Source organism: Ptychodera flava, chromosome 4 (genome assembly GCF_041260155.1).
Source record: "Ptychodera flava strain L36383 chromosome 4, AS_Pfla_20210202, whole genome shotgun sequence".
In the NCBI taxonomy this organism is placed as follows: Eukaryota; Metazoa; Hemichordata; class Enteropneusta; family Ptychoderidae; genus Ptychodera; species Ptychodera flava.
Window position 1 is genome coordinate 31,478,232 of NC_091931.1, and position 26,989 is coordinate 31,505,220.

The window sequence follows — 26,989 nt, forward strand, 5'->3', positions numbered from 1 at the left end:
AAGAATACACACACGTCTTACTGTGGGCCTACCTAATTGCCATCCTCACGGCGGTCAGTCAAAAAATGCACAGAAACACTTAAGAAAATTGACCACTCAAGGCCGGGCTCAACATCCAAATTGAATCTGTGAGTTGTAACAGCGGCTTCGTTTCGAGGAACCAGTGTTTTATGCCTAGCAGACTTAATAACCCATACTGCGACGCGCAATTTCGCTGCCAGACACCACCGCCGACGCATTAGCATCGCATCTTTCCCGTCGATAAATAACAGTAATTAATTCGCGCAATCGGCTGCGACCGAATTGGATTTTAAGCCAAACTTTACGAAAGAGATTAGAGGTTTTGGTTAGGAGTCAAACCGCTTGTCCCTTGCACGTGTGACGTCACAGCAATCGGAAGAGAGTGGACGACTGTTTCCATGGAAACGAATGGGACGATTGAGAGGGAGAGGTAAAAGAGAGTTGTATTTCACTTTGACAGAGCGATTCGACCCTATGACTGGCGTGAACATTAATCATTTCATAATTTACGAAGAAAAAAAAATTCAATCTAAATTCCACGCAATGTTAATGGCATAGCGTAGTTATAAAATTTGCAAGGAATGCCCATCAAAATAAACAGTGCGACGAAAAAATTGCAATAGAGCATGGTCTTCTCGAGGTGAACAGTCTGTCTTCATAGATGAACAGAAACCCAAACTCAACATTGGCTGATAATTGTGTACACGACAAACAATTAGATGGCCGTTGTTTGGAAGATGTTTTATCAATGGCACCTTTCGGAGTCGCTTCCATAAGGTACTGTTGCCTTCACGGACACGTGTTTTATATTTATGCCATCCCCACCCGCAGCCATTTCCCTGTATGTAGACCCAATCACAAGTACAAAATTATACAAAAAGTTCAGAATGGGAGGAAGTGGGGACTGGCATACATTTTTGGTACCTTGAAAGAGGCTGACGTTGACAATATTCACACTGTGCTGAATGTTTCTTAAATTCCCGATCATACTTGGGTAACTAGCGTCATTAGTCTTCGCCCTTGTGGTATAAGATGTGTATATTTCATCCAAAACATGTATGAATTAGAGAGAGAGAGAGAGAGAGAGAGAGAGAGAGAGAGAGAGAGACAGAGAGACAGAGAGACAGAGAGAGTCATTCATTCCTATTGCGAGGTATTATAAAACGTTTCTTTTGTGATTGTTGGGCGAGTGCAAACATTGACACTTTTTAGCATGCAGTAAAATTAATTTAACCTGTTCCAACTTCATGAGAATTTGGTGTGCTTTGACTCAATCCTGGAGTAATTTCTTCATAATAATATCGATTTCTACGGATAGTTCCAACGTAGAGTATAGTCCGTCTCTGATTCTCAACTGCTTTTATACTCAGTTTCTGGTGTGTACGCCTATCGTCGTTCCTCGCCAGACAGACCGTATCGATCGAACACGCTCGGTGACTGTAACATGCCTTTTCTATCTAATTTGTTCGATACGACAACGTTCGTTCGTGTTCAGTGTTGAAGTCAAGTCCCATTCTGTTGGTCAGAACACTGCTGATTAAATTGTTGACACGACACTATCTGTTCGATAGCGAGGACTTTTTTCAGTCGCGTGGAAAGAAGATATAGATTGGAGAAAGGGGTCAGTTAACGCCGATTTCACTTTTAACGATGACGTCATTCACTCCCGCGACCTCCCCGAAAATAAAACAAACAAACAAACAAACAAACAAACAAAAAATAAAATAATTTTAACAAAGAAAAAACGCCAAAACAACATTAGAAACTGCATCTTTCAGGCCACTTTAATTCAAAGTATAAAAGTATGAGCGTTCGCTTTTTGAGATTTTCGACGTAGTGACTGTTCCTAAGGTATAGGATCTGGTTCCAACGAAGGGTCACCTCATCAATATTTCCTACACTCTACCTATGTTGCGACCCGCTCAAACTTCAATAAGCACTGGATAAAGTTTACGTATTCGTGTATTCGTGCAACCCTCTTCACAAACGCATGATTCAGGTATGATTCGTCGTGACTACCATGCCAGGCGAGCGGAACCCTAATATAATGACATACATAGCAACAGCAAAACAGCGACGTCTAAATGATTACTAACGATACAGCTGTACCTGAGTGAAAGATCTAACTCTGGAGAACGTTGGGAAATCTTTCAGAAAATCGATTTTTTTTTTATTCAGGGTTGTTCCGCTGTTTTTCACGAATGTATCGGCCATGTATGGCCGAGAACATCGGGTCACATCGCACTAACCTTGTGTTAATAATGTGGGCTGATGTTCAGCGTCTCGGAAGCTGAATCTTAGGGTTATAATAAAATAATACAAAAAGGCTCCCTAAGTTGCTGTGAATAGTGACAATCGACCAATCAGATATAACGTTCCGAGCACGCTGCACATCAGCAGGAATAATGACCTTGGCAGATATCGCGCAAATAGTTTGCACCATTTCAAAGATTCAGAAATTTATAAATCCCGAATCGCAAGTGTACAAGTTTTGTGATGACAGCAAATTTCTTGTACATCGAATGGAAGAAAAATGGTGATATTTACCGGCAGCAAGCCAAGCGTTACTCTTACTATATAACACGAAAACATAGGCCGCAACGAGACAACTTCTCGTGTCGGTGTCCGTATGTAACCACCGTTTTAGACTTCGGTGCGAATTTAACGGACGCCGGGCTGAATGAAACGCGCGGGGACATCGCGGTGACATCGACGTCGGAACGATTCGCCGGCTATGACCAAACAACCATAAAATCATCGATATTTCGTCTCCAATCTGTTGCCGTGGCAACAAGACAAGATCATATTGAGTAAGAGGCATCAAGCGTGGAGTATTGACTTTTGATATTTGCAGCGATATTGAAAGTGTTGCTGCGCCCCAACGAATCGCGTGATGATATGACTTCTGTGTGCATTTCTCCGCAGGAATTCAACTGATATGATCAAATTTTAAGTAGCGCAATAACATCACAAGAACGAAGAGCTTGCCACTGTAAATAAGGGTACACTGATTGGCGCGTCTCCATTCGTTATTAAACCACGCGTTCCTGGCTAATTTCCGTCTTTTTATCTGATTCTTTTATTTTCAGTTGACGAGGATTTTGCAGAGAGTAGGCTGTTCAAGAAAATATTCCACAATTACAACAAGAAAGTTCGGCCAGTCATGAACTCCACCCATCCGATCAACGTCAGCCTGTCCATGTCCATCACTCAGATCATGGACTTGGTGAGTTTTCACAAATCTTTGAACTTGACCCCACTGAATGTCACAGTCACCTATATCCTGCAGTTGACGGAGTAGGCTCTCTCCTGTTAAGTCTGGATACCAAACAAAATAATGCCATCGCACTGTGATACTAAACTGTGGGAAATTTTCAGTGTCCAATTGCACAGTACATTGATGCTTCGAGCCTGGCCAAAGTTTTGAAAATGACAAGAACTTATCTAATAGCTTTGTGAAATTAGAGGCAGGCCATCGATATTCCGATTATTGTTCTCTTTTTGCACTGCCAGTCTGTTGTGAAGATGGGAATGTCATGAGTTTGTTATCTCGTCGACGGATAATCATCATTGAACACTATCGTGGGTGTTATTAGAGTTACATCTGCGCCTTTGTGCAACGTAAATCGACCGTTTACTCGCTTTGAGAGAGAGAGAGAGAGAGAGAGAGAGAGAGAGAGAGAGAGAGAGAGAGAGAGAGAGAGAGAGAGAGAGAGAGAGAGAGAGATTTGCAAGACTTGTAGACCGATATTATTAACATAGTCGTTTCAAGAAAAAAACACAAGTTCTTATCGAAGTCACATCGAGAACGTGAAACATCGAAATAACTTTTTTAGGAGGTGGTTGTGGTGGAAACCCCTTAACCCTTAACTTCTGTATGTTTCGGTAAATCTATTTTCATAGTCGTGGTTAATGTACACTTTCTCAGTCTTATGAAAACGGGAGTGTTTCTCACTTCACCTTGAACTAGACCAAGGCCGTGTTCCTACCCTCAGCTATCATGTGTCGCTTTTATCTCAATTCATTATTTAAAGTGGCAGATATCAGAGCCATCTAATACGAGCTCCCCTTAATGGGAGAGTGAGTGCTCCACTCTCTCGTCCACCAAGTCTCGCGAGATTGCAAGCCCTTTATAACGTCGATTCAAGGGCACTGGCGAATCGCAGGGCATGTGACGCAATTTCACGAAAGTTAAACTTCAGATATAGATGTTGCACTCGACCGTAAATCAAGAGACCTTGTAAATTGTCAATGTTGCACAAACCTTTGAAGCATTTTGAAAGTAAAATATTTCTGTTCAGCTGGTTCTTACCCATACTGTTTGTATTCTTCTAGCGTTGTTGTCCAGGATGAATTAATAGGGCTTTTCTACTCGACAGCGCCCTCCTAATTATTGCTAACGTAAGGAATTGAGACCTGCATATTGAACATCTTGTGGTAAATTGTTTTCAATGGATGTTGAGTTTGTCGGCTCAGATAATCAAAAATCACAACGGTGGTTTCTTCACGTTCACTAACTGACAAGAAGATTTTTCATAGACGTAAAATAATACAGTCATTTCGGGGCTATTTTTCTCATCCAAATTAAATTCCATTGACGTGAGTGGACGCGCTGCGTGGAGCCAATTTCGAGCCCGAAATGAACTCACTCGCCAGGCCGAGGCACATCCGGCTGCGGGGGTTTTTGTCTATTATCTCGGCTTGCATTCTGCAGAAATCGTAATTAGCCATTCAATGGACAGAACGCCATACGATCTCGTGGTTAATCGTCTCGATTTTTCAAAAGCCTTCATTTTGCTAATGAAAATATTGAACAGCCCAAAGACCGTGTAGAGGTCATTGGTTAATTTGCTTATCCAGGCCAAGTAAACGAGCCTCATAAGTCACGAAGGATGAAATACGACCTTACCTTCAACTTTTATTGATTTAAAGTTTCACGCACCTTTCCTCATAAATATCGAATGTCTGGCGTGCCTAGGCCTTGTATGAAACTCCGAATGATGAAAGCACCATAGATACACATTCACACCTACGTATGACAGTTTATGCTTCAAATCTCGTTGTTGATGGTAAATAAATCTCCTGACAGTAGTATCATGATAATCGTTACTTCTTATCATCATCATGATGATCATCATGATCATCATGATCATGATCATGATCATGATCATCATTGTCATTATCATCATCATCATCATCATCATCATCCTAATCATTGTCATCATCATCATCATCATCATCATCATCGTTGTCGTCGTCGTCGTCGTCGTCATCATCATCATCATCGCGTAGTCTTTGTTGGCATTAACTCTGCAGATGTTGTTACCAAAGTAGCCGATTCCGTCATCTACGTTGACATTGACATTGACTTGACCATTGTCATTGAGCACTACCAACAGTGTCATAGATATCATCAAATTATCGTTACCATCATCTTCGTCGTCTTTATCGCTCTCAAGATATTGTGCCTTTCGCCTGGTACCTGTCAATGTCAGCGAGATTTGAAACATTTTGACGCAAGAAATTTGTTTTACTACGTGAAAATGTTACACGTACCGTCGCTCGGCTTATTTCATACTTCAATCACCTGATATTAAAATGACAATGTAAATTTCAGGAAAGAATCTGTTGTACCATCAACGGCTTTGGAAATGTTGCGTTTCCCGCTATATACTGACTCTAAAGTGTCGGCCTTTAAAACAAACATGAAGTATTACAGGCCTGACTACGCCAACATGTATTTGATTTACGATGGCAAGGCCGCGTTAAATTGATTCGTGGCATCGTACATCATCGAGCGTTTGTGTGACAAATACTCCCGATGAAGCCGTGGCCATTATTAGGCTAATTGAATTTGCTTCCATTCGCCGAACGGCAAAGTCAAAGGTACAATCAAATTCATTCACGGGCGTCATTTTCGTTATCGTTGCATCATTATCCCCATCATGCCCCGGCAAGTCTATTTTTGGAAGTAATTTCGAATAATTGTGCATGCGCTAACTCCATAACCACGTTATTGAGATTGAGGGCAGGTTAACTGGGTGGGTTTGCAGTTCGATGAGTGGGCAGAAGACACCGCTGCGGCAGTCATGTGACCCTATATTGAATGGAAATCAATCAGTTATACGCCAGCAGCTATTATATATTATGAAGTAGTAAACGCCAACCGATACCGATTTATTGCAGTGAATATATATATATATATATATATATATATATATATATATATATATATATATATATATATATATATATATATATATGAGAGAGAGAGAGAGAGAGAGAGAGAGAGAGAGAGAGAGAGAGAGAGAGAGAGAGAGAGAGAGAGAGAGAGAGAGAGAACAAGATGATATAACGAAGACGAATAAAAGCCTTCTGCTTTCTTGAACAGTCAGTGCAGGGATGGACATGTAACGATTGAAACGCCACTGGAAAAATCCGATGGGAAACACTGTGTGCAGTTTAACTCATGCGAATGCGCATAGACTCACTGCGACGGGGAAACATGATTGAAAATACGCCAATTGCCAAGTTCGAGAATACGATTGAATGCACGTAAAACATCTAGCATGAGAACGGTTGGTTTGTATGAAATTGGAAATGCTCTTGCCTTGTCCGTAGAGAGAGGTTTTCTATTATATCGTGAGATTTCCCCAGGAAGATAGCTTTGCGAGTGCGCAGAATACCGAATGCTTTGTTAGGAAGAACTCAACTATAAAGGACGCAAATGCTTCTCTTGCGGTGTATCAAAATTACAAAAAGGGTAATTTTCAGTGCAGTTGCAGACCTATAGACTGCATTTCGCAAAATTGATGGAAGGTGTGTCGTAATTTTCCGCTGTTATTTTTTTCCCGGCAGACACAGGATTTTTAAATCATTGTATTGCGACATTTGTTCCGACGTGGGTGAGATATTTTGACATTTAGACAGGCAGTTTTCTTTGGATAATTTCGAAGAACGTTGACGACAGGCGATATTGCTTTAAGATTTTTTTTTGCATCCCGTTACTATTTTTCAAAGACAAATCCGAAAGCCTTCGCGCCCTGATTCTGAATATCCTCTAAGGCCTAGGAGGAAGACAGTTCATCATTCCTGTACCTTAAGTGGCTGAATATTAAAAATACGTTTCTGTAGGTCGCCCGCTACCTTAAAATAAACGTTCAATCTGGTAATTATATTAAAATGTAAGATGGCCGGCGGCGAGGCATCTAATAATAATGAGAGTAAGTCTGCAACTTAACATTCCGACCCTGGTGATTGATTTTGATTGCGATATGCAAACAAACCTTTAATATAACCACAATATTTACCGTTCATTGTGGTTAAATAAAATTTAATCGACGGGCAAACATAGCCGCGTGGATATGCCATCGATCCACGAGCAGGGACAGGTACACATGTGTGTGTGTTGTAACAAGACGGATATAGAATTACATCGAGCATGTTCCCGCCCTCTAGGGAATTCCGACCAAAAATAGGAGCAATTTGTCTTGACAAGACGGGAAAAAATCAACTCACTTCCGCATCCCTTGACATGTTTGTGATCGTGATGTTCGACTTTGGCTCGTCGGCATGAATTTCAACCGACTGCTAGGCAAGCGACGTCAGATCAATAAAAGGGCGGGAAAGTTAGTGACCAAATAAGAGTTCTTGCATCGCAGACCTATATCAAACTGCTCAACATCGATTTGAAGATATCGGGAAACTGCACACACTGCCTCGTAGCGTAGTATTGAGCGCAGAGCCCGATGAATATTGTGGAGGCACTTTGTAACTCAACCGTTTAGTTCACTAGCAAAGTTTTCCAAAATAAACTTGTTAATGCGCTGTCCATCACGAATGGAAAAGTACTTAGAATTCTACCGTCATATTTTGTCGAAGCAATTTGTATATATATTTAATGACGTACTTTTGAAACGAAAAAAAAAACGATCCGTAGTTGCGCGATCGCCTTACTTCCAATGGTATTTTGTTACGGGTCTTGTAATTGGTTTATACCACAGAGATGTTGGTGGAGGGTTTTGAATTTCACCAGGGAGAAGATGCGTATCATAAGTTAGACACTGTCAGGCTTAATTGGACTTTTTGTCATCTTGCAACGTATAACCTCCATTCTCTGCAATTGACTTTATCTTCCACCAGGAATGCCACGCTCCTCGGCACCCCTATTCTTCTTTTGCGAAGAATAGGAGTCGGGGGTCGAAACATAGTTGTGTGGGATTTGCAAGGCTCAATAAATGTAACTTTTGATAACATTTCATTTTATTTTAATTTTGAAAAAAAGATGCAACTTCTTCTGCTTCTCCGTAAAGTATTCGCATCGGAGCTCTAAAATGGCGAAAACTTGTCGAAAAAAACAGGTCAAAACAAAATTAAAATGTTGCCTTCATCGACTAGGCGATCAGATCTGCAGACAGTTTAAGGTTTTTACAGTGTACGTATATTAAAAGGTACCGGTTGCAAAGAAACACCCTTTCTCACAGTTACACAGTGAAGCGTATGAGCAAACACAACATTTACACTCCCGTCTGGTCCGTCTGAAGTTTTGTAATCCGAACACACGTGATTGTCATCAATCATGATGACCCGAACCGATCCGAGACGCGTTGAATTTTGAAGAGAATCAGCTAAAGCAGGTACAGATTGGTCTAAGAGATCAATCATTAAGCCTTTGGAGATAAAGATAGTAGAAAGATATACATATTTTTCTTCTAAGCTTTATTTATTTTTTCGTAAAACAGAATTATATCTTCAAGTGATGTTTTCAAAATCGCGTTCGTTATTTTCCTGTAAACGGAAACTTCTTTTTAACTGCAACCGACCGTTTTTTCTGTCGATTTGGACAACAGTTTCTGAGAGTTGTAGCTGAATCGTTTCTGAGCTGACAGAGCAGAGCGCTGAGAGCAAGTGCGTGTACTGCTCGCGGCACCATGGTGGGGTTGTGTTACACTGAGATAGACACGCTCGACTTGACGTGACGGGTAACAGACAGTAACTTCCTGCAAATGGTACTATATAGTGACATTTTCAGGACCTGTTCATTGCGGCAGCGACAATCTCAGTACTTTGGAATTATTCTCTGAAGTGTCGTCAAGTTTGAGGTCACAATTTTGTTCACCACTGCAAGTAAGTTTTTGCAACTGAGAAATCGTAAACTTCGTCTGTAGAGCAGCTACGACGAAATACAAGAAAGTTAAAGTTTTGGACTTATGTCCTCATTGTGCAGAGAATGAAATGCTAGTCTTAAACACACTTTAGGAGTCCTAATAAATTTGTCCCTGAGAAACGACATCACATACATATTATTCCGTTCCATCGGCAAACTTTTCATTACTTCTTCCAATGTTGAATACATCTTCGCAAATAAAAAAAAAGATACTCAAGTAGCGTCGAATGACGTTGGTGGGGTGGTTGTCTAGCGTTTAACCAAATTCGCTATACTTTATCAATTAGACCACATCCTTAAATCGAATCGCCCGGATGATAAAAAGAATTTACAACTTACTGCATGATAATCGAAGGGCAACGCCAGATAAAGAATCGTCAATATGAGGAGAGTTTTCAAACCATCGGTAGTGAAACTTCGCTAGAAGGCAACAACATCTAATGCGATGTCCTTACATTGATGACTGATAGCATTTTCACTTCAATATTAGTTCGTGTATGTTTAAGCTCATGACCTTGATCTTCAAAGATCGAAAAACGGAAGTGAACTCCAAGTCGACAGTGAATCTTGAACGCCAAATTTCACGCTGGTAAAACTTTTCTTGACACTCGTCTCAGTGTACTTGACATTTTTGGGCGTATGTAATCTGACATCACCAAATCGACATAACTACAATCGCGATTGACATCAAAATATTCATAGATCTATAAGCTTATTCATAATTCAATTTCATTGTCATGTTCTAGCCACGATGTTTGTTCTACCTCAGACTTTTTTCCCAGGGAACACATGTTCGCAAGTACTTTTGTTGCATCCTAAATTTGCCTACAGTCCATAGACTTGCCTGAAAACAGCTATACGAATCACAGCTATATATCGTTGTGGCATTTATCAGTATGTGAAGAAGTATAGTACTAGTTAGACTGATTGCGCATGCCTCGGACATGGCGCCAGACAGTGGTCTAGTAGATCAACTCCACACAGTAGTAGAAGCTGGCACTGAAGCATGAAATCGCTATTTTCCGGAGATTTAAATATGAAAAAATGAAATACCCCTCCTCAAAATCAATCATGCACTCAAATAACGTCACCGTATCGCGAGATTAGTGTAGAAAATAAGGTCACTGCATTGTATGCACAGGGGTGAAAATTGTATTAGCAGCTGCAAGCTCATTTGCATATATTTTTGATAGATTTTAGAAATCATGTCGTCGCTTTCTATTGTGTCTTCAATCTGTATGCGGGAGTGAGGATACATTTTGCAGACAACTATAGCGTGTTATAAAGTGCTGGCCGAAATAAATTACCGAGGACAACGACGTTGCCCCTTTAATAAGCGCACAGCGTTATTGAGGACAAAACTCGTGAAGCGACCCAAGCCCTAGATTTACTTCCAATCCATGAAGAGACGAGGGGTAGTAAATCGCCAGGAATTTATGTCCGGGCTGTTAGAGCTTGCAATCACGCTGGTCTAATGTATCCCTATCCGATTCTAATGAATAATTATAGGAGAGTTCTTTCTGGTCAACCACAAAAAGCAGAAATTTTACCTCGGCAAAATGGTCAAGGCTTTAGAGTAACTGATAATTGAATCCTATAATTTAAAGCAGTCAACGCAAAGGGTAAGAACACCGTAAACCAAGTTTTCATTTCGAATCGGTGATAAACTGCACCAGAGGGCAAAACATAATTAACTTGTTTCCTTTGCTTCTCTGTAAGATTCCTGCCGTCAACTTGAAATCCAACGTTAAAGTCAATTGATTTCTTTCCAGGTCCTGCGAGAATTCATAATCAGAAATTTCTCTGCCCGTATTTCAAAGATTGACTGCTTACTGTCAATTCTGCGTGCAATCTCACTGTTTTACGACTACTGTAGAAAGAAAGCGACTCCACAGTATTTTTATTGCGGTTGACTGCACGTCGGAGACTGATATTGGGACTCTAAAACTTTTACAATACTTTGTTGGTCTGCTTCTTGTATAGGCTCATTTTGGGGCTTGTGGAGTAAAGAAAGCTTCGACTCTAACAAACAAAAATTTATTTTCCTGCGTAGCGTCTAAAAAGCGATAGCGGCCATTTTGAATTTCTGATATCGGTAAATTTTTGGTTATTTGTTTCTCTGATGCCAACATTTGCGAGGTTATCCAAGATTTTTACTCTTGATTATGAAAAAGATGTTTTGAAAGTTAACTTATAGAAAGTTTGAACAAAAGTTTACAACTTTAAATTTTATGCTACCTTCGACAGAGTAGGGTTAGGCTAAGGGAGAACGCACCTCGCGGACAGATATTCTGACTCTTGAACTTTTTAAATTCTTTTCTGATCTACCACATGTGGGGGTTCATTTTAAAGCTCCTGGAGTAAGAAAACTTTTCAGTGGCTTAGTTTTTCTAAATTCGAAAATTTTATTATTTCTCCATAGAGTTAACACACTGATTGCGGCCATTTTGAATTTCAAATATCGGTAAATCTTGAGTAATTTGTTTCTCTAATTCCAAAATATGCACGGTGACCCCCGATTTTTATTCTTGATTTTGAAAGAGAATGATTGAAATATTCTTTTAGGAAAGTTTGAGCAAAAGTTTAAGTCTTTCACTTTCGAGGCGCATACTACCTTAAACTTAGGCCTACAGTGTTTCAAAGATGGGCAGTAGGCCTATAACTCCTCTAGATTTCATTTCATAAAAGTTGGACGCTAGTTATGTTTTCGTTAGTGTTGGTATTCTTATGCCGAAATAACCCGGTAACTATGACAATCAGCCTCGACTGACTTTGATGCAAGGCTGCTGAAAGGTTCATGCCAGCGTTGAATGACGACTCGTATTGTTGTCGTGACGTAGGGCAAGAATAAAAGGGTTGCAAGTACATGAGATCCAGTAATTTGAATTGAGAACTTCATTCCATTCTCTGCTGTTGGTATATTAACGAACTATCGTGCGCAGAGATTTTATTGGTGGATAAATAGAAAGGCGATTGACATGAGGCACGATACAGGCCATCTTACGAGCTGGACCACATCGTTTTGGGAAATGGCGGTTTTTTAAATTATGGAAAAATTTATGAAAACAGGAATAGTCGGGGGGAATTAATCGCTACTTATGCAGAAAAGTATTTCGACGACTTTAAAGTGATAATAGGGCACGTAAGCTGTGAAAAGTGCGCATGTACACCCGTACCGGAAAAGGTATCAAACATATATTGAAGGCGATAAAGTTTTTGCGTCATAATGCTGACTATCCCCTCATAAAGATGGAACGGCCCATTTTTTAACTACGGAGAGCTGACTGACACATCGAGAAAAGAGCCCGTGTGACATGATCCCCGATTCACATCATTCCATTTTGTTTCGCTCATTAACTTTTTAATGTGTGCGGATAAAGGAAATTAATGGACTGTATCTCGAGATATGAAATTGAGATAACTCGTCAAAATAAAATGATGCTATCATCAACCCACAACGAGGAACAGAATTGTGCGACTTATATCGCGTGTTTGAGTGGGAAGTTCTATTTTGATCATGTGACAACCAAAGCCCCATTCTCACATTAAACAATAAATCTATCGGAGTAATCGAAAGATAATTCAAGAGTTCTTGCCGAGGGTGAACTTCAATCTCGATACCGCAAAAAAAAAAAAAAAAAAAAAAAAAAAAAAAAAAAAAAAAAAAAAGACGGGGAGATGATTTTCCCGTCACCCATTTTGGTTGTAATGGCCACGTTCAAATCTTCGCCACTGAAATTCCCGTCGAAATTGATTCAAGCGTGTCTGAATTCGCAATGGTTTGCGCGCAATCATCAACCTCTGCTGCGTTGAATGATTCGGAACGCACTTTCCCTGATTGTCGACCATCCGCGATGCAGACGAGACCAGTTCGGTGTTTCGGGTGAGTGACGCGGTTTGCGGGTTGAACAAACTTCTCACCCGTGGCTTTCCAGCCGTGCCTTGGATCGATTGAACAAAATGAGCACGCGGTATTGGCGGCGCTTTACGCCAAAGCCGTAAACGAAACAGTCAGAGTAATTCAACTAATGAACTCTACTTGTTCTCCGGTAAGTGGATAGATTTGAGTTGCATGACCGCCGATAAAAGCATTTTCCGTTACGTGAATAGCTTATCTAACTTACATTACCTAGACCTTGCGATTGATGAAAAAAAATAAAACTGCCGGCTTTCTTTTGCTTTCAACTGCAGCAAATATTAATCAGCTCCCCGAGCATGCAAAATTTAAAGCTGTGTCGTTAAAAAATGGAAAGAAATTCTTTCGGGGAATAGCAAGCCACTCGCTCACGCATCAGACGGCATTGCGTACAAAGGCAAATTTACTGATACACGTCAATCGATTTTAACCAGCGAAAAGAAGCAAATGAACTGTTTCTGTATCTAACAATTTTAGCCGTTAAAGGGCGGGGTTGTCACTTAAGCACGTGCTAGATGTGATTCCAAGGCGACAATTTTGCTCAATGCGGTGTCGAAAGCGATTATATTTCCTCTTTTAACGAAAGTTGAAATCAGGTGAAACGTTTCGAAGGTTGTTTTCATATACTTTCGAAGTGCAAATGACTGACTTCAACAGGGATAGACTCGAAACTTAGCTATTAAAAGGGGTTTGGAGACCAAGAAACTTCTGGCTCTGAAATGAATATTTTGGCTTTCTTACTTCAATGTGTGTATGGTTAATCGAATATTGTCCTATCTGTGACAGGATAAAAAAAGACCACCTCTGTATACCATTTAAGATGGAACGTGGTTCGTTAAGATATGTTGCAGCGGTCAGAGCGTTTCTGACTCAAAAACAGTCATCGAAAAAAAACCCCCTGTACCATGGACGTGATTGTTGTCTTGGCCATGCATTTCTGCTGACAGATAAGTCGTTGGAAGGTGCAGTTGAAGTGTACAGAGACGGCCCGAGTAGCTCCCCTTGAATGAAGGGCCTTTCTTGTCGGACTTCATCAAACTCGGTATATATCGACACGGCTTTTTGTAACGTGAGCGGTTTCCATGGGGATTACATACATGGCGGGTCGTTGAAAAAAACCCAAATAATTAAACCGAGCTCAGCATTACTGCTTCATTCTCATTATTCAGTAGAAGCGTTTATTTCATCACTGATCCATGTCCTTTACTGTTTTGGGAATTTATAGTCTGTCAACTTCACCATGTATGCTGTCCGGCAATTACGTCGAATAAAATAAAATAAAATAAAATAGATAATAAATATCCATTACAAAATTACGTATGTAAATAGATAGATAAATATCCATTACATAATAGGATAAATAAATAAATAAATAAATAAATAAATAAATAAATAAATAAATAAATAAATAAATAAATAAATAAATAAATAAATAAATAAATAAATAAATAAATAAATAAATAAATACATAAGTACATGTAAATGAAATCGATTCAGTTGCCTATGGAGCAGATCTGATACGGGAAATAATAAACCGATGGGACAAATAGACGTCCTCTGGCGAACTTATGACCGCGAGCCGTCATACGATAGATTTGGAAGCAAACTAATGTAGCTATATTGATGGGTTTATCTGTACCGCAACTGCTTTTAATGAAGGCTGTCAGTTTCGACTGTAATTGTCAACGTTGCCGGAACATCTCCTCGTCTCCCCCTCCCGTCTTTCTCGTTGTATTCAATCGAGCAGGATCTCCTTTGAAGTAGTCAGCTCGGTGATATAAGCTGTAGTGACCAAATTAGACACACGTTTGGATGAAAAAGCAGTGTTTACTTTCTTTGAAAACGAAACCTATTTCTGCCGTAATTGAATCGCGGAAGAAAAAAAAATGAAATTCAATTTTCTCCGCTGGTCTTCTTATGCGGATGGCTCCTAATTGACTCGGTGTGATTTTTATTCGTGTACCTTATTTGGGATTCCTCTTTTCTGCCCGTTGTGGCAGATAGCAATCCAAAGTTTGTCAGCCAATTTGTATCGTACCGATCCAAAAGCAATTTCTGTCAGGGTTCGTGACCTTAGCGTCACTCAAACGTTTGTCGAGCGCCCTTTTTGTGCGTCGGTTCTTGCTAGCATCCGATTCTGCATCCTTTGAATTCAGTTCCTATCAAGTCTTATCATCTCCTCCATACATGGAAATGTTTAATTTCAAATTTAGCCAGTGCTAGCTAAATTTCTTCGTTATCCTAGGAGATTTACTTGGAATATTGTTATGCCCTCTTACATATTTCGATCACGCCATCGGTGAAGAATCTATTGAAATATGCAATGTTATTTCGATGAATTTTCCGAACCAAAAGTTCACAGCATTTCCGCTTGTATTTGTAGAAAGGCGGAAGTTTAATGCACTAACGAGTATCGAAGCCTTAGAGATAGACACTAGATATTGGAAGAGGCGGTCATTATGCCGATAACTTTTTTCGCGTGCAAAAATTTAACAAATTAGTCTTTCTTCCTTTGCACGGAATGCTCTTCTGAATTGACTAACTTTTCCAGTTTGACCATCATGTGGTTTTTCCCCAAAAATCAGAATGGCTGCTATAACTTTTTTCGGCGATGTAGACCGTGTTTTTATTTCTTTTGACGACCCCTTTCCAAGCTTTAATGGTTGACTCTCAAAAAAAATTGTGTTAAATCTTATTTGAGAAGATCTAAAGCCTTGTAGTGTCAATATATCGAAACTCAACATTTCATTCCGTCACTGTTACCTTGTCCTTTTGTTTTCTTGTTTTAAAAATGATATGACTTAAAATAGCGAACATCTTTAACCGCTTGGTTTCTTGAAGGCATATTAAGGGTCAAAGGTTAGGTGTCGCCCGCTTCTGAAAAAGTCACGGCATTGTTAGTTGGAATGTACGTGGTTTTAAGTAAAACACAACTCTGGTGCAATTCCAAATTTGATGATCCTGTACGCCAATTGAATTATATTACTGGTAGGTAGTTGACTTGTTCAGCCTTGTTAAGACTTGTTAAGGCAAATACTCGGTAAAAGAGCCATTTGAAACGTCACTGAAATGTAGACTTCAAGGACGTTGGAAGAAATTCATTACCCTGATCCAAACCCTGCATCTCAATTCGTCCCTCCAAAGGCCATTGGACGAAGGTGCCAAGTGTATTACCAGCAAAAAGCTGTAAATTCTAATGTTTGCCAGATCGGATATCCTTTTTTGACACTCAGTGAACACGATGCACCGATGTAAGAAAATGAAGTTCAGTTGTACAACCTTCACGCGACTAAAATCGTGAAACCATTCTGTTGAACAGTATTTCGACGCGGTATTAAGTATTCATGAACAGAGGGACTAAAACACTCTTATCGATATAAGGGGTCAAATCGTACAAATGCGAGGGTTAAACTGCAGTAATATATACGATAGGTCATGTAAGAAACTCGAAAATCATCAAGCATGAAGACGACTGTCCCTTTAAAAAAAATTGACAAAAAAACCCTCCGGCAACGATAACAAAACAATGATAACAAAGCACTCAAATCGAAACGGAACAAATCGCAATTTTCAGGGGAGAAATAAATCCGAGCTTCGCTATAATATCAGCATCGCGATCATTTCACTAAACGCTGATAAAGGCTATATGTCAGTTTCATTTCTCAGTGGAGCTATCCATTCATGTGGCATATGAAATATACTATTACACTGGTGAAAAAAAATGTCATATCTCTACGTGTTTGCCGTTGTACATTGTAGCTTTTTTGTGCAAACCCCTAGATGACCCAGTTGCTAGCCAGTCGATCCATGACTCACTGTTTATCGATTCTCATAAATTTCGATGACGTCATGCGATTAAATGGTTTGACTAACGTGGCGCTCTCATATAGTGGCGGCCAACGAGAGAGAGAGAGAGAGAGAGAGAGAGAGAGAGAGAGAGAGAGAGAGAGAGAGAGAGAGAGAGAGAGAGAGAGAGAGAGCATGTCACTTCTGTTGTTGACTTTACAAGACGTGACAGTCAACGTTATTGCCGTTACATGAAAAATTGTCAAATATTAGCATTGGTGTAAAATCACATACTTTATACAAATGACGGTGAAATTTCATCAACAAATAATAGCAAAACGGCGGTGCACAATCTGTACAGAGGTGACGCATCGATGGCATCTTGATTCCGAAGAAATGTAACGATATATGAATAATTTAATGTATATGCTACTAACTAAAAAGCCAATCAAATTATTGACTGTTAAATTTGCAACCGGAACACCGGGGCGTTGTTTCAGCAAAACAAGACTTTAATGCAATGTATCAGTCGTTTACGAAATGAAACTAGTTCTCTTTGATTTGTTACTGTGACCAAAATTATTTCACACCTGTGTTGCGTTATGGAGTCGAAAATTCACACATACCCTGCTCCGTACCTTCCTTGAACAAGTAAAACTGATTGACTCTTTAAAGTGTCCTATAGGATTATAAAACCTTTGCCTTGTTTTTATGATCTTTCTTTAAAACTTAATAAAGTACTTCCTTGCTGGAAGATTTACACAAAAATATCAACCATGAACTTGAGTTACTGCATGTATGGGCTAGTGAGTAGATGGTGCATCGGTAAACTCACAGAAACATTTGAAAACGATGGACGACATGCATCCCTCTAAGACGTTGTATTCTATGTTTTCGTTTATAAGATGAACAGTTTTTAAAATGCTGGAAATGTTCATTACAATTTTAAAAAACGTCTACTCAATTCCTTGTCATTCCATCACATATAAATGCTGTCATAATGCCGGGAAACGTCACTTCGTAAACTGGGCAGGAAGCCAAGAACATGAAACGACGATCATAAAATTAGATGGGCCTTCAATACGTTTTACCACTTTTTATGTTTCCACTGTTTGCTTAATTTTATTTTCCCTTTTCTCTTTTTTTTTTTAAATCCAAGGATGAACGTAATCAAGCCCTGACAACGAACGTCTGGATCGCTCAGGTAAGGTTCTTTACTATTGTGCGCCCTCTTGTGGCAAGAATGCACAGAGACACAGCAATGTTTTTGACCCATTTAAACGGGAAAAGTTTACATTAATGTAGTTCGACGTGACTTCTTTGGGTATCAAACATTTCTATGTTTTCGTTTCGGCGGATCTTACTCGAGATAATTGTTGCGTAATCTTGTTTCTAATCGATTTCTGTCAGATGCGGTTTGTCACGCGCCAACAGATTAGATACACAGCTTCATTAAGTCTCGTCCAGATCGTTAAATTGGACGTAATGCCTTTTCTACATGCGCTCATTACGACAAAACAAGTCAGAAGGTTGTCAATTTTCTCAGTTAATGACTTAATTTCCTTTAGACGCTCGTCGTGTGATCGGAATATAAAAGCTCTGTGTGCATTTAGAACATTAAGGAACTCTGGTGCGGTTGGGCACACAAACCTTCGCATTTGTTCAAATTAATTTTAACCTGTATTGATTATGAAGTTGAAGTTGCTGTATCGTAAAGTGAGATAAGATAAAACGAACGGTGGTCGATAAACTGATTTGATAAAAAATTATCTGATGTTGAACCGGTGGCGGAGTTTTAGATGCTCCCTGTGATATGATATGCACAGCATGTGGTCAACAAATATGTATTCACATGCGGGTTTCAATAACACGTTCACCTCACGTTTGCTGAATCAAAATGCCGTTTGGATCGAACGTGCCTTCACGCGTTTGATGTCCTCTCTCGGCCTACACAATTCGCCCAATACCGGGCAACGTCGGTGAAGGCTGCATTGACATCGCCACTTTCTTTGACCTGATTAATTGGTTTAGAATGAAGAAAAACGGTAAACTGCGCGTATACCTGACTGGAATAAGATCGGTTTTGCTTTGGACGACTTTTAAGTCTTTTTGCAAGTTTCAGTCGAAGAGGGCAAAGGGGGGGGGGGCCGCTAAATATAACTGTAGAGTAAAAAACGTTAAAAAGAACAAAAATACGCAAAAAAGGACAATGACAATGCAAACGGGAATTTGAAGAATTTTGCGCCGAGAAATGACACTTTTGCCATTAGCCATGCTGTCGAATGTACCCCTCGTATCTTTTCATATTCACTGCAATTTGGTATGGAACTCTCGTTGGTCATTTATCACGGATATGCCTCGTTGATTAAGTGCTCACTGATAATCCTATTGGAACGGTATATGTTTCAATCTACAGCACTGGCTAGACGAGAAGCTTCGGTGGAACCCTAGAGATTTCAACAACATTGAAGTTTTGCGTGTACCAGCCACGGAAATATGGTTTCCAGACATTACTTTATATAATACGTAAGTAGAAATCGAAAATGTTCAAAAGTGCATTTTAAAGTTTGTAAAACTTGGTGGTGTTATTGTCTGTGATAAAGAATATGGAAATGTTTTATTAGCTACCATGTGTGAATGACGGAAATTATTGTCATTTTATCCAATTTAGGGCGGACGAAAACGGATTTAAAACAAACTTGGAATCGAACGCCCTCGTGTACAGTTCGGGACACGTTTCACATTGGTCGAAACCAACGCTGCTGAAGAGCGCCTGCAAAATTATCGTCCGCTACTTTCCATTTGACTACCAAACATGTCGGATGAAATTTGGTTCCTGGACGTTCACCGGCCAACAGCTGAACCTGCAGAACGACACCCTGGCTCCGGACATGTCCGCCTTCCTGCTGAACGAGCAGTGGGACATCATCTTCGCCGTGACCAGGCCGCATGTCGTCCGCTACGAGTGCTGCCCGGAGACGTACCCGGATGTGACGTTTGTGGTCGGGTTGAAGAGGAAGCCGCTTTACTACGTGTACAACGTCGTCCTGCCCTGCGTGCTGCTGACCGCCCTGTCGCTGGTTGGGTTCATGATGCCCTTCAACATCGGCGTCGTCAAGGTGTCTCTTGGTGTTATGTTACTGCTCTCACTTGGCGTCTTCAATCTACAGGTGTCACAGACCATGCCGAAGACATCGGAAGAAATTTCACTTCTAGGTAACGACCTTTAGCGTCATTTTGACGGCTACAAAGTTGAGCTAGTGACAAATTTGCCATCTAAATAATTCAGCTTCAAATTAAATAACCCCTTTCCTTCAACAAAATAAAAAAAAAATAAAAAATAGGTAAAATCATGTGCGAATTCTTCTTGAAAATGCGAAAAGAGTTTAGGTGGCGGGTTATAAATAGGGTAGGTCGGATTACTGGAAACAAAGACTTTTTATTCGGCCCTATGTTTTTTTCTTTGTCCCTTTCAGGCATACTGAAGTTGACATAATTCAGTAGGGAATGACGGCAATTTCCATTTCGGTCTGAGAGTCGTGTCTCTGCAAACTTCATTTTCATTTCTGACTGAATCAACCAAGATTATTTTCAATTTAACACCCTTGCTGCACTCTAGCTGTAATTCTATCGAGTACGAAGTTTTATGTGTCCCACCATGGGGATTTCTCCTCTTCCCCAACCAGTACGAGACCCGGGTCGTTGAGAAGTTTGGGTGTCAAGCACTGGAGCGCTGCGTGCGTAACTTCTATCGCTTGTCGTAAGAGGGCGCTACACTATGTACAAAAGAGCGAAATGCTCCATAGTTCTCCCATCAGTTTTGCATTGCACTTTTTAAAACGTGACGCTTGAACAATTTGTGATCTTGTGTGAGTTCTAAAGGAGAAAGTCGCGTGATATTATTTGCGAGATCTGACAAGGGACCGTATTAATAAATGTGCTCAAAGATTGGCCAACCAGTCAACTTTCCAACTTACTAACAGACAAGGCCGGAGCAGATGCGGAAGAACGCGTTGACGTAAATACTGGTATCTGTATGAAATCCATACCAGGGTTATTCTACGGTCACGTGAGATAGCCGCTCTCTCGAGATTTTATGCCAAAAAAGGTCAGCAGACGGCATAGCAAGGTTTTGTTTGATATTTTTATAGTTCACGCTCAACATCATTTTCTGTGTATATTTGATTTGAGAATGTATACGTCATGGAATATATAGAAAAGTACCAAAATCATTGACCTTGACCCTTTCTATCGCTAAAATCATTGAATCTTATACACGATGGCTCCTTATACAAGCAGAAATTTATCTTTGAAAGTACATGCCCGGGGAATTTTGCGGACATTCACATTGTTACATCACTTCTCTGGTCTGCCGCTTGTTCGAACATATTTTGAAGCCTGTTGAATCGGCCAAGTTTTCACCATCATAGTAAAATTCCAAAATTAAAGCGAAGAGGTCTTCAACGGTCGTATTGGACCCATAGGACCAATGTAGACATTGTATAAACGATTTACGTTGAGGATTGATGAAATTTAAAGAAAGCATATTTGACATGATGTAAATCGTAAAATTTAAATGTTGCCGCTATGTTGACGTGATGTATCTAGATATCGTGCATGATATACATCGTGTTTTTAAAAATTAATAGTTGCGCAGGCGCAGTTCCGACGAGCCCTCCCTAAATTACCCCATAGAGTCATCACAGGGTAAAGCGTGTGTTTTGAATTCAAAACTATCGGCAAATATTTGTGCACTTTTAAATTTAAATGATGGCCCTGATCGTTATTGGTCATCATCAAAGGAAATTATTTAAAATTTTCTTCTGGAAAGTTTCCGCAAACGTTGCTATTTCGAGGCGTGTATATTGATCCAATGTATTTACTTATTTCACAGGTGAATATTTTGCCGCTACCATGGTCTTGATTTCGTTGTCGGTCGCTTTCAATGTAGTTGTGCTGAATCTAAATGAATGGGGTAAGAACGGGACATACGATGTGCCGCGGTGGATACGAGTCATCGTCCTGCACTACCTGGCCAGCTTTTTGTGTTTACATCAATGCTACTCCGTGAACAGAACTCCCGTTGACCCTGACCTTGGCAGCAACAATAGGGATAACATACAAATGAAACGAAATCCCTACGGGAAAAAGCGGGGAAACAGGATGGTCGAAACGGACCCCTCTGCCCCGAGGGTGGAAAACGGAAGCCCGGGGATGACAAACTGCAAGACGTTCTACGTCCAACCAGAGTCGCAGCCGGACAGCGGGGTGATGACGCAGTCCCATCAGGAAGAGGGGCAGATGGGCCCGGGCGAGGTCTGGTTGCCGCGGGACGTCACACAGGATGAGTATCTCAGAAACAAGAAAAATATTGTGGTACACCACGACGGACTGCGAGGCCTGGAAAACACCTGTAAGAACAGTCTGTACACGAGAACCATCGCTCTGACGGACGTCCCACCTCCACCGCCCCTGCACGCACAATTCAACCCGCAGTTCTCGAGCACGCCCCGGTGCTCCCCTATTAAGCGTCGGAAATCTGATTTCAACGATGAAAAGATGACCAAGTATAAACCCCTGCCTATCCCGCCCCCGAGACTGGAGAAAAGCGTGGAAGAGATCAAAGATCTCATTAAAACGCCACAACTTGCCAGGGAGCGGAATCACCGAATACAGTATGACTGGATGGTTGTTGCAACCACAATAGACAGATTTCTTTTGGCGCTCTTCGTTGTCTGTTCCATCATATTCTCCATAACCTTCCTAGTGCAAAGACCGGCCATATACGGCGCGCCCGAAGAAGAGTTTTACATCGACTACTAGATGGCCGCCTGACTGACGCATAGCTACCCTCCAGAATCGTGACCTACGCGCCATTCTGTATGGCCGATGTTGAAAGGGTGTTGGGAAAAGGGCTTCCCCATTGCAATGCGCAGTGTCGGATCGGCGGTACATGGTGCAGTCGAGTACAGACTTCGACGTACTGAGTAGTATCCAAGTTGAACTCAGGTTTGTCCCTCGCTTTCTGATGTAATCAAATTATTCAAAGTAACACCCGAAACTTTCCCAGAAAATACAGCTTGAAACAAACGCATCACCTGCCGGCTGACGACGGGGTTTCAGAAATACGCAGTTTCTATAGATGAACATAAAAATAGACAGCCAACTTGCGGGTGTCCGTTCTTCTGTCGTAGACATTACTTATGGTTACGAGGACAAAATGAGCGGGCTCTGAAGTTTCGTTCCGTTTCGGTCTTCTCCAATTGAGAAACTCAACATTTCGAATTTTTGAGCAAGTTATAGGGCAGCTCCTAGTACCTCATAAGCTTAATTGGTCGTACACTGTATTAGCGGACAGTCATACAAACACTATCGAAGGATAGAATTATCAAAGACAAGTAGTGAGCCTGGTAGACAAACGGATGCTTCTATGACACTTGTATGATGTACTTAAAGTACATGATTGATTATTGTTCATCAGTTGTTTCTGACTATATACGCAAAGGTGAAAAGCTGGCGTTTTATAAACTCCTTGATGGAGAGCGCCCTCAAGTGATGAATTCTTCAGTTCAGCGGCTGCACTGCCCAAGATCCTGTTTCTTGGGTCCATGATACCACCGAACAAGAAACTCAACACGGAAACGCCCGGTCATCTTGGTCATCATCACGTGACAAGAATGTCATCAATTGAAAAGACGAGTTCTTCAATGAATTTTAAACGAATCGCAGACGTAACAACTCCGTCACTGTATTTACTGTGTCAACTGAAATGATGAACGCCAAAGAGTTATTGATGTGCCTCTTTGGAGACGGAGGCAGTCTAAAATTTGGGAGTATTTGACATTTAGACATGTGTATATCATCTATGGTATTCGTTTACCGATAAATAATTTTCTTTGTTTTTCAGCTTGAACGAATTTAGTGAGAGTCTGTCGATGGTTTTCACTGGTGCTAAGTAGATGTATGTCTCATTTTAGGTAGTCCGATTCACTTACTTGACGTGTTTCTAGATTTTAATTACCAGCGGTTTCTAAATTTTAGCCGCACGTCGTATGAAAACGACCAGTCATGTGCCAATGGAACAAGCGGGATCCGATTTAGCTTTCCATGATTCTAATTCAGAAGACAACCGCAATAGTTGCCTTCTGCGATTCTTACTATACAAGTTAAGGTAGAATGCGCCGCGGGGAGAGATAGTCGGACTCTGAAATTTTACAATACGTTTTTGGTCTACCACTTGATGGAGCTCAATTTGAAGCTAATGGAGTTACAAAGCTTTGCACATGCCTATTTTTGTGAAAATCGAACAGTTAATTTTTTCCCCATACAGTTAACACAGGGATGGCGGCCATTTTGAATTTCAAGTGTCGGCAAATATTGGGAAATTTGTTTCTCTAGCACCAAATACCTGATTTCTATTCTTGATTTTGGAAGAGAAGATTCAAGGCTTCCTTGAGAATAGTTTGAGAAATAGTGTAAGTCATTCAATTTTGAGGCGTGTACTACCTTAAAATACGTATTTTAGGGATTGACCTTGCAGCTGAGTGGGTCGGTCTTTTTTTATTCAATACCGATGACGCCATCAAAAGCAGAAAAAAACAATTCTTTTTTTTTCGGTATCACCATGCGTCGTTCATTGTTGAGTCTGACTGACACGATCCAACACCCCTTACTCGAATTTGATCAGCTTAATATTTGGCGTGTTGTGATCCGATAATATTATATTCTTTTGTCAATGACACGCACGAAATCAAGCCGATTCTAGCGTCAAACGAAAGATATACCCCTGATGAAGATAAGGTCCCTGGTAGGGGCAAATCTTTGTCATTTTGTGTGCAATTTTTGCCAAATTAAAGATAATTCCCTTCATCATTTTTCTGCTAAGAAAAGCCACAGTATTAGGTAATTTCCAATGTGAAGGCAGCTTTAGCCTTGGGAAATTGCCATTCGATGTCTCACAACAAACTACAAAGGGGAAATTAGTTGAACGTACCACTGCCCATTAAATATGTGAATAATACGTTATTGGTTTTCCTTATCTTCATAATTTTGTTTTCATATACTTCAGTCTGTAACATTTTCAGTAGCATAAACATCAACACTATGCTATAAACTAGTATCTTTGCACACACAGTAAAAAGAGGTTCTAGAAATTTATCTCTGTGATGTGTTATATTGCTATCAGTAGTTTTACTGACAGTCAATGGTGTTAGCTTTTTATATCAAATTGGGGTGCTTTTGTTGCCAAGAATGTAGTCGGAGTGAAAATATTTGTTTGATTGGAGAAATATGGAAAGTGACAGAGTTTCAGTGCGTTAGGTTTATTGGCATGGATTTCGGAAGTGCTTTAAAAATTTTGAAAAAAATATCACCTGTTTTATTTTGCAGAGGAAAGTTAAAATTAAAGGTTAACCGCTTGTATATCTCAAATCGGGAAGTTGGGTTCAGTGAGTCACGTGACAGGCCATCGGTAACGGCGACCATCCTCCAAAATCTCGATGACGTTGCGCGTCCGTGTGACTTGAACGTGGATTACTGACCATTTGGATAGCGCCCTCAATCACTGAGTCTGGATATATCTTTTTCAAACGCATCTCATCATTGACAAGTCATGCAAAGTAACGTCTTCGATAGGGCTGTGTTGCCGAGCGTTAATCAGTGTACACTGTCACCTGTTCCAATTTTGCCACAGTTACCATGGAAAGAGAAAATCTGACCAACACAGATTTTAAGGCGGGTGGCAACTTTTTAAAAACAGCGCCCTCACATGGGCATTTGAATACCAAGAACGCCCCTTTGACCATATATGGGCATATTTAGATTTACAGGTGACCATACATGGGCATATTTAGATTACAGGTGACTGTATACCTTTAATCAGTGTAGATATTACACGTCGATTTTGTAGGAAATGCCAGTTTGTGTCGGATCATCATATTTACTAGATCAAAGGCGCCATGATCATGCTTGGCTACTGATTTTGCCTGGTGTAGAAATGTTATATTTAAATGAGAGTCTTTGGAAACTTTAGTATCAAACGATCTTGGTCACAGAAAGCTAAAGATATTTACTACGATTCTGTCTTTGTGGTTTTAATGTGACTTCACAAACTTGTAATTTGAGATATAATATCGCGAAATAAAGCCTCGCGGAAGTTTTATAAAATTTCCATCACATTGCATGACAAGGAAAAGGCGAGATATTTGCCCGTTGAACAAGGATAAAGGCACCAGGACTTCCACATGGGACAAATGTTGTTACAGGAACTGTATTCCTGTGTCGCAGCTGCTCGACCGTGCACGACACTATGGACGTAGGTGGCGCCATAGTTCTGCTTTTCACAACGGGTGTCTTGTTTCACAGGTATCTGTCAGTAACACGTCAAGCTTCTCTGGTTTAAAAAATAAGAGTAAAACTTAATAATCGTCTGGTGAGTACACTCACTGCTACAACGTAATTCGACGTTATTTACATACTTTCGTTCCCATTCCAGCAAAATTAAAATGTGTTTTTACTTGTCGATGTGCAGTAAACGATAAATTTAATAAAAGGTGACACAAAACGGCAAGTCTGAGTTGAGCGTGTTATTATTGTCGCAATATTGATATCCTGATGGCTTATAATGATGACGATGAGGATTGAGATAATTCCCGCGATATCAATTATCGCACGGATGACAAGCATAGATAAGGATTGATAGCGGCATTGTCGAAGTCTATTACACCGAGAATGGTGATAACGACGGCGATGAAGATGGAACTGGCATGGCGTTGATGACGGCAACTTAAAGGTAACGATCCGGGCCCAAGAACGACTGGGGAAGGGCAATGTTAGGCTGCGACGTCAGATTTGGAACTTGCTCCGAGGCTACTGCCATGCACTCCCAGATCAAATAGAACAATGTGTGAATCAAACAGTTAGACCATAGACGGTAGAGAAACGCCACTGTCTATGGTAAAACACTGTGATAGATAGATACTCACAGAATGATATAGGAACTTTGGTAAACAAAACAGCGGGACGAGGTCACATGTGGACACTTTCAGATATAAAACAGTGCCTTGTGGGAAAACAACAGAGTTTGAAGGACAGAAACAGAA

At 40.5% G+C, this 26,989-nt stretch overlaps 1 protein-coding gene across 1 annotated transcript in view; it reads left to right on the top strand.

Moving 5' to 3' along the window:
* Positions 1-26,457, top strand: part of LOC139131487 (neuronal acetylcholine receptor subunit alpha-7-like) — a 46,319-nt gene extending 19,862 nt beyond the window's left edge. Inside the window, exons 2-6 of the mRNA XM_070697561.1 lie at positions 3,111-3,247; positions 18,049-18,093; positions 19,306-19,415; positions 19,561-20,105; positions 21,784-26,457. Coding sequence (XP_070553662.1) covers positions 3,111-3,247; positions 18,049-18,093; positions 19,306-19,415; positions 19,561-20,105; positions 21,784-22,712 — 1,766 coding nt within the window. The 3' untranslated portion in view covers positions 22,713-26,457. The remainder of the gene's footprint in view (positions 1-3,110; positions 3,248-18,048; positions 18,094-19,305; positions 19,416-19,560; positions 20,106-21,783) is intronic.
* The last annotated feature ends 532 nt before the right edge of the window (positions 26,458-26,989 follow it).